Below are 9,324 nucleotides of genomic sequence, written 5' to 3'. Positions count from 1 at the left end.
ACTTTCTTCTTTCTTGCTCCAACTCACTCAATACAATTCACTTTAAGTGTCTTTGGATAGCTTCTACAATTACCATAATTTATAATCCTAATTTTGATGAAATTCTATATATTTGAATTATTTTTAAAATCTATTATAACAAATAAGAATTATGATAAAATAAAAACAAATAAAAAAAATAACTTTTATTTTTATCAAAATCAATTCTATATAACAATGAATAATGTAAAATAAATTTTATAAAAAAAATTCAGTACAACTCTACTAGGCAAGCACCTTGTGAAAGAAGGAACAAGGGCTTAATTTTATGTTACGCGCAGAGTGGGCTCCACTCACCTATCCCATAAACACGCAGCATGTGCGTTGTTATTTCCATCCTACTACTATATATAGAGCCACATATTGGCATAAAGTCTCACACTTAATATAACTACCAATACTCCTCACACAACATAAACACTCTCTTCAGACACAATGGGCGCGGTAACTCTCTCACTCACTTTCAGACTTCGACTAATTTCTTTCATTTTGTTCTTTCCACCTTTGTTACTTTGTTAAGCGCTGTATATGTTGCAGAAGAAGAAGAATGGCAACAACAAGGAGAACGAAGACAACACCACCACCACCGTCGTCTTGAAGGTCCAAATGCATTGCGACGGTTGCGCTTCCAAAATCATCAAGCACCTCCGCGCTTTCCAAGGTTTTTCTTTTTTCTTTTGCTTCCACACTCATTTTCACCACTTCTATTTATGGATCCATCTGGAATTTAATCTCTGTTTTTTTTTTAGCAAAATACTAACAGTTACGTGTTTCCAGTACTACCTACTAGTAGTATTTAATTTTACTGTGATTTGCAATGCGTCTTGCCATTTAATTTACTATTTTTTTTTTACTGTTTTTCAATTTGAGAGTTGAGATTGGACTTTTTTTTTGTTGGAAGGTGTGGAGACGGTGAAGGCGGAGAGCGACGCCGGGAAGGTGACCGTGACCGGGAAAGTGGACCCCACGAAAGTGAGGGACAACCTGGCGGAGAAGATAAGGAAGAAGGTGGAACTGGTGTCTCCACAGCCCAAGAAGGAGAAAGAGAACGAGAAAGACCCCAAACCCAACAACAAATCCGAGAACAAAACCCAGGACAAAAAAACCAAGGACAAAGAGGTTCATCACTGGTCCCCAACCTTAACCCCCCCCCTTTTTTTTTAATTTTATTTATTTCACTGTCTCTGCCACTGCCAACCTGGGTGGGACTTTTTATTTATTTATTTTCTAATTGTGTTCTGCTGACCTCTGTTAATTTTTGTTATAATTTATTTGTCTCTTATTGTTAATTATGCTTAATTTAAATTATCAGGTGGTGACTACAGCGGTTCTGAAAGTGGCACTGCATTGCCAGGGTTGCCTAGACAGGATTGGCAAAACTGTGTTGAAAACCAAAGGTTAGTTAATTAATTGGTTTTCTTTCTTTCTTTTTTATTATTTAATTTGTCTCCTGGTTTGGCTAATTGAACATGAACATGGAAATGATGCAGGAGTGCAAGAAATGGCCATTGACAAGGAGAAGGAAATGGTGACTGTGAAGGGGACAATGGATGTGAAGGCTCTGGCAGAGAATCTCATGGAGAAGCTTAAGAGGAAGGTTGAGGTGGTTCCTCCCCAGAAAGATAAGGAAGGTGACAACAAGGAAGGTGGTGGTGGTGAGAAAGGATCAGGGAAGAAGAAGAACAAGGGTGGTGGAGGAGATAAGAATGAGAATATTGAAGATGGAATAGAGAAAATAGAGCATAACAGAATGGAGTATTTGGCACCACCTGCTTTTGGCTTTGGTTATGGACCTTATGGTGGTTATGGGCATGGACATGGGCATGGCAATATCGGTGGGTATAGCTGTGTGCCAGTGTACCCGGAGCAGATGCACTTTCACTTGCATGCACCGGCACCACAAATGTTCAGTGATGAGAACCCGAATGCTTGTTCTGTCATGTGAGTGAGAGGGTGTCATTCAACTGGGGTGATGGATGATGATAATGATGGTGGTCTTAGAGAACTAGATACTAGAGTCTAGAGTGTTTCTTTCTATTCTTTTTTTTTTCTTCTTAATTTTGGTTTTTAGGATTCCACGGGAACTTTTGAGATGTTTTTGTGTTTAGTGAAGAAAAGGGGGGGGGGGGGGGTGTTTGAATTTTGATGTGATTAGATAACCAATACCGTTGATATTATTATATTTGGCAATACCAATTTCAGAATTTGTTATTAGTTGATGCATAATGTAAATGATGGAGTAATATGGAGTTGGAAATGGAATCTACCTCTCACACACCTTGGTCCAATTTGTTTTTGTTCTATACTGTGTTGTGTTGTGGAACGAAGAAGTTGCTGCCAATTTTCCCGATAATTTAATGATTGTGTATAGGAAAGGGGCTGGCATGTACATGTCCTTATTAGGTGTCCTGTGCCCCAAGAGGGTGTTTGGTGCACTCATTAGTTATGACGCTTATTCCTACAAGTTTCTTGTGTGTCCTTTCCTTTCTCCCTTTATAATTTGTCCACTTACTAATAGTACTAGGCCACGCCATTTGCCTCGAAGCAGGGTTCGTTAGTGGGTTTAAACTCTGCCCTTTTCCCACCTTTATCATTTGTCCTATATGTTAAACTGCTCTTTTCCATCTACGCTTTCCAAGTTGGCTCTTTCGTTGTTTCCAATGCTCCCACGAATAAAAATGCTGCTTTGCTCCTCTTCTTTGCCGTGCCCTGTGGCTCAGCTCTCAGATCTTATATATACATATAATTGGGTTTAACTTAATAATCTAACTCTAGCTGCCATTATTTGAAGTGAGGATAAGTTGTTTCATAGAAGTGGAATTATCCATTTGTAATTTGATGGAGATCTCATTCTTCCCCACTATTTGAGTAATCATCGACTGATAATGGATTTGATTCTTCAAGTAAATAATTAAGAGTTTGAATCTTCATTCTTGTATACGGAAAAACTTAGTTGGAAGAAATCAATCCATCTTAAGTGTCTTTAAATTCCTTAAAAAGATTAATTTTGGTGAATAACTGATATATTCCTTAAAATAAAGTGGATACTAGAATAAATTTACAAAAATAGTACTCCTAATTATATATCGTACTTCCAATCATATTCTTCGTGCACTCACCGCAAAATCAACAATTCATTCGTGTTTGCATCTCTGACTCAGTTTTCATAAAAAAAAGAAAGAAAGAAGGAAAATATCCTTAATCATTAGTGTTACGTGATGATTATCTTCTTCTATTAATTACTGCAAAATAGTACTTGTTTCATATAGTAATGATTATTCTGAATGACTTGTGGATTCTCTTTATGATCGCTTAATGCCTATGCATTTATTCGTTATATCCCCTGTAACAACTGAGCTATTTGGGTTGCATGTGCTACATGACACTAAGAACTAACGTGAGGGATCATGATGACAATGCATTGGGTTTTATGCATGGCATATTTCTTTGGCGATGATGATGCTATGCATGACCACTGACCACACTACCGTGCACTCAATGCCCCCTTGATTTTTGTCTGCCTTTGGCAAAAGAAACAAGAACCTTTGTAAAAGGATGTGAAAAGCCAAAAACCAGTGGTTCAGGAACACTTTTAAAGAATGTTTTTTAAATCAAATTCGTCTTCTAATTAGTGAATATATGATTTTACGATTCAGTAGTTTGACTGATTAAATTGATGATAATTGACTTTAAATTTAATTGTATTTTTTTCTTCAATTTAATCAGTAACTATGTGATCACTAGTAGTAAAAACGTTTTTGACATTAGAATTTTACAATGGTTCTTGAAAAAATTGTAGTATATAAAAATTCAATTAAAATACAATGGCAATGTAAAAATAAATAAACTATATTGTCATTCAACCATGGGTTAGCTTGTATGGTAAAATTCTTAAATTTTATAATAATTATTTCAAAAGTGATATTTAGAGGATTTTTTAATTAGTTGAACTATAAAAAAAATTATACATACAATGTATCAAAATTAATTCATATTATAAGATGAGTATCAAATAACATAAAATTATAAAAGAATAAATTAAATAAATTTTTCACTAACATGAAAAGATCATAATTGTTTTTAATAAATAAACTAGATAAAAAAAAAGTGGCCTAGCAATTGCACTCCTTTCCCCTTTTCCTTTTATACTTTGAGGTTAATTATGTAAAAAGGGTTTTTTTTTTAATAATACAAGAATATTCTGCCCACTAACATAGCAAGAGGTCAACAAAACTAAACGATTAAATACTTTTCGGCTTTTTCTTTTAGTAAGTGTTTTAATAAAGTGTATTCACAAGTAGGTATGCTTTCCCCTGTATATTCAGAAAAACAAAACATTATTCATTTTAAAGATTCAGTGTCCATGTGGTTAAAGGCCTTTTTTTTTTATAGACGTCTCCATTAGGCTTAGCTCTAAGACGGTGAGTGGTGGCCAGGGCAATGCAAATGATCAATATAATTGAGTTTAGCAAAATTAGACAAATAAATAGATATTTATCTATACTATACATATACCAATTGCCAAATGCAGCTATGTATAATAAATTATTCATTTAATTTGGAAGCCATAAAGTCTTTTTTAATAAAATTAGTGTGGAAATCTTGGAGGGTGGTATGCATCCCAATTAGGGTGACACCCATACCAAACCCTCAAGGAACACACCAAATAACATATAAATAGTCAAAAAGAGATGAGACATGGTAATGGGGAAACTAGGCTAAAATCCCATCAAAATCTATAATTAGGGACCAGCTCTATTACGGAGGAACTCTCTAACATAAAAGAGGTATGATCCCACTAAGAATAATCAACCCTAGAGTTAAAATTATGATTGACTAAAGCATTAGCGCAGGTATTTCCTTTCCTAAAGATGTGAGAGAAAACAAAAAGTATATCTTAAAAGAAAAAAAGAGACAATTGTCCCAATGGTTATGGAGTTGCCAAGGAACCAAGGAAGGATTTTTAATAAGTTGAATGACCACAAAGTCATAAAGCCAATTACTATTATTTTCAATTATTGGTGTGTTTATATTTGTTTGAACAATAATTCACAAATTGCTCAGAGTTACAGTGGTGGCTAGGTTGGGAAGGCACTTCACAAACAGGCAACAGGTTGTTGGTGCCTAAATTGTACAAACTAACGTACATTTATGGAAAAAAAATAAAAATAAAGTGAGCTTTATTCAGAGTTGAATTTCTCCCAAATGGGGCTACACACGTAAAGGGTAAGGCACTGCAACAAAGGACCTTAAATATTCTTTTCCGGATATAAGTTTGAGAAGGAAAGTTTAATCGATATTCAAATTTCACTTTTGCAACCTCAATCTTTGTTGAGCAACTTCACTTAATGTCAATTGATTTTAAGATAAAATCTAACATAGTATTAGAGCAAACTTTGATCTGAGACCTCGCTTTCGCTTTCGCTTCCGCTGCGACGAACATCCATTTGTTGTTGACACATCAAGCGGACTTGAAGGGGATGCATTGAGAAATATCTAAGTCCCACGTCGACTGCCTCAATCCTTGTTGGACAACTTCACTTGATGACAATTAGTTTTAAGATGGAGGTGTATTGAAAAATATCAAAATCCCACATAGATTGTCTCAATCTTTGTTAGACAACTTCACTTGATGACAATTAATTTTAAGATGAAATTTAACAACTTTATAAAGTTGCGAAAATTTGGTCAGCTAGCTTATGCCTTCTTTGGCATTTGGCAATACGCTTTATGCAAAGATCACTGCCAAACGTTCTATCGTACCTCCTTTTTTTGTGCATAAAGCAAAAGCAAAAAATCATAATTCTTGCTCTTACTTTTAATTGCTTCCCTGTAATTTACAAACATTATTTACCCAAGGTAATTATAATTTGGCTAGTGTAGAGCTATATTCATAAGCAAGGCCTTGGCTTCCGTTAAAGATCCCAATCATTTAAATCTTCTAGAAATGTATTGATTGTTTGGTTTCTCGTTTCAGGTGAATGGAAATATGAAAATATCATATTAAGCATGCTATTATACAGTGTGTTTGAAAACATGTTAAAAAAAATTACATCCAAACATGGAAGCAAACAAATTTTGTGTATTAAAATATTACTTCTTTTAGTGATTATTAAAAAAATATCTCATATTTTTTCTTGAAGAAGCCAAAATAATAATTATATAATAAATACGACGAACAACCTTTGCACGAGATGAGCCAAGGCTAGAGGGTAGGGAAGGAAAAAAGATTACCATTTAGTAAAATATATAAAAAAATATTTGATTGCAAAATTTCAATCAATAATTTTCCGGTTCAAAAAATTAGAAAATAATATATGATAATTTACAGAAAATTATAAATCAAACATAAAATTTAGCTTGTGCTTATCCTTCAACTCTTCCTTTTGATCATTGAAGAAACACAATTGATGGCCGAACATGACAATTGACAACAAAAATCATTGGTCGAAAGTCTTCTATCGTCTTTCTTTAACAAACAGAAGATCTCAAGGGTTAATAATCATAATTAGTTCATAAATAATTGAAGTTTAGATGGATATGCGACTAAGCAATTTGCAGTACGGGTTGTCGCTTCAGTTGAGTGGAAAAGCTAAACTATATGTTGAACATTTTCCAAAATTTGGTGTCCCCTTTTCTTATCCATAGTATCATGGGTCATTACTCCAATAGTCATTTCACGTGGAATATTTCTTTTTGTTTTTGTTATAATAGAATTTAAAGTGATTATTTACAAATTATTTATCAATAAGGTCATTATATATCGCCGATGGATTTAAAATCAGTGTCTTATAAGTTTAATTCTTATCAATTTTTGTTAACTTATAAAATATTTGTTTCTTTATGTTTGTTATGCAAGATAAAAATAAAATTAAGTAGATTTGAATTAAAAGAAAATGTTTGATACAAATGAGTTAGCTAGAAGAGAAGTAAAATTAAAATGTGATAAGATTTGTGGTACTATTTCTTATGTATTTTTACTTATCTTTTTATTTCTTTCATTATCTCATATTTATTTCTTTAAAATCAAACACATTTACTTTATGACTTCATTTATTACTTATTTTCACTTTCTCTTTTTTATTTTCATCTATTTTTATTTTTTTTGTCTCAATCAAACACAGTCTTTAAGACTTTAAGTCAATGAATTTGAGAGGCTTTGGACCATGAGCATAAAAAACAAATTTAATGGGGGTATGGAACGAGCAATTTCCAAAATTCAGTGTCCTCTTTTCTTATCCATAGTATCATACTATCATTGGCCGTGACCCGAAAAGTTATTTCATTATATCTTCAAGACTTAAAGTCTTTGAATTTGAGAGGATTTCGAACATGGAAAAGAACAACAACAAATAATTTTAGAGACGTGCATGACTTTTTCTTTGAGGTTAGAAGATGCAAAGCAAACGCATAGATGAAAAGTCTTCATAATTATGAGTAACTGAACAGGCAAAAGAACCTTTTCAAGAAATAAAAAGTAAAAAGACATATTACAGTGATAAGCAGCAATGGTGATCCTTTCTAGTTGAAGGACAGTTATCTTTGTGCTAAGTATACTACTCTTTAGGCAAAGAAAGTTGGTTAGAATGTGATTTACATATTAGAAGGAAGGAGAGTTTAAGTTTTACTACTAATGTAAGGATTTGTTAATTAGTAATTTATAAATAATCTACCAACACTTTTTAAGAATGTGTTTGGTAGAGGGAAATGAGAAAAATAGGATGGATCTTGTATATTTTACATTTCACTTTAATTCAAATATTTTTCTTTCTATCTTTATTTTTTCAATCAAACACATTCTAAATGAAAGAACCTATTCTTGGTGAATTTTAAGGCCCAACTCTCACAACTATTATTACAAGAAAAGTGAATTAGTGACCCCTCATAAAAGTCATGAAGAATTAATGAGCATTATCAATTCGGTTGAGTTTAGCATAAAGGACTGATCCTAAAAACGTAATGAACCAAGGTTGAATCCTCATCAAGTCGAGGTCAAACTCTATTACTTCCTCGATCTAATAATAATTATAATATAAAAAAATAAGTCTCAAAATATTATTTTAATTTTTTAATATAACATTAATTATTTTTTATCACATGTATCTCTTATAACATTAATGATAAACAACATAGTTTATAAATAAACTAATAATGATAAGATTAATTTTATAAAATTATTATTATTTTTATTTGTGTTATTTTTTTATTGTCAAATATAATGGGACGAAAGGAGTTAAAAACACTCCAATAAAAAGAACTTTTAGCTATAGTTTTTGTTCTTTAGTGACCATATAAATGAAAATAAAAGATTGTAGCTGTAATTAATGACCAGAAAAAAACTCATGTCTCGTTTAAGAGTATGTATGTCTGGAAAAGTTTATATATATATATATATATATATATATATATTATTTAATCTTTTTTAAATAAGTTGTTTATAAAATTTAATTAATCATTAAAACTAACTTTTATCTTGTCATTTTAAGTTCAATTGCCCGCCAGATCACTCTTACAGATAAAAAAAATATATTCACTCTTTTTTTACAGCAATAATATTCACTCTTAAACGAATACGGAGCAATACCCCAATTCTTTCTATAAAAAAGTGTATTTCGTTAACTAATAACAAAATATGAGAAAGGTCAACCATTAACTATAGAATTATCATTACCAAAACATAAAGTACATAATTTCAATATCTGCTAGTATAATTTTTAGCAATTGAAGGATCATCCATGATATTTCTCTTGTCATTTGAATTTCTAGACGGAGACATTCACTGTGTAATTAATTTGTTTTGCATGCAAGTAGGATTATCTGAGACAAAAACAATGTAGATTGTAATAAAGGAAAGGTCAACCATTATCTATAGATAAAGCAAAAAGGAAATTAAAAGTGCATTGGAACCAAAAGTTAAAAGTAGACGAGTTAATAAAAGCACGCTTAGGCTGTTGAAAAATGGCCGTAAATAAATAATAAAAAGTATATATAAAGGATTTCTAAAGCATATAAAGTTCCACAAAATCATGACAAAACAATACTGCCAATGCGCAAGAGTCTCCAATAATTAAACTAACATAAGCTAATTAAATATCAACAAGAACAATGTAAAATAACATTAACAATGAAGCGCGTTCATATATACTACACATTTTTTCTTCGTTTTTTTACCTTTTTTTATCGTGTTTTCAAATGAAAATTTTAATTATAACTAAAAGTTATTGACACAAAGTAATCCAACACTATTTTTTAATTAAAGTCTTAGATTTAATTTTTTGACATAAA

The 9,324-nt window shown here is 31.8% G+C and overlaps 1 protein-coding gene across 1 annotated transcript; it reads left to right on the top strand.

The window, feature by feature from the left end:
- The first annotated feature begins 405 nt into the window (after positions 1-405).
- On the top strand, positions 406-2,392 carry LOC114380579 (heavy metal-associated isoprenylated plant protein 3-like). Its single transcript, XM_028339701.1, has 5 exons — positions 406-483; positions 577-700; positions 941-1,158; positions 1,352-1,436; positions 1,530-2,392. The coding sequence occupies exons 1-5, from the start codon at positions 475-477 to the stop codon at positions 1,982-1,984; spliced, it is 891 nt and encodes a 296-aa protein (XP_028195502.1). The 5' UTR covers positions 406-474; the 3' UTR covers positions 1,985-2,392.
- Positions 2,393-9,324: the final 6,932 nt, after the last annotated feature.

Source organism: Glycine soja, chromosome 12 (genome assembly GCF_004193775.1).
Source record: "Glycine soja cultivar W05 chromosome 12, ASM419377v2, whole genome shotgun sequence".
NCBI classification, from domain to species: Eukaryota; Viridiplantae; Streptophyta; class Magnoliopsida; order Fabales; family Fabaceae; genus Glycine; species Glycine soja.
This window is presented reverse-complemented; position numbering and strand designations above follow the sequence as displayed.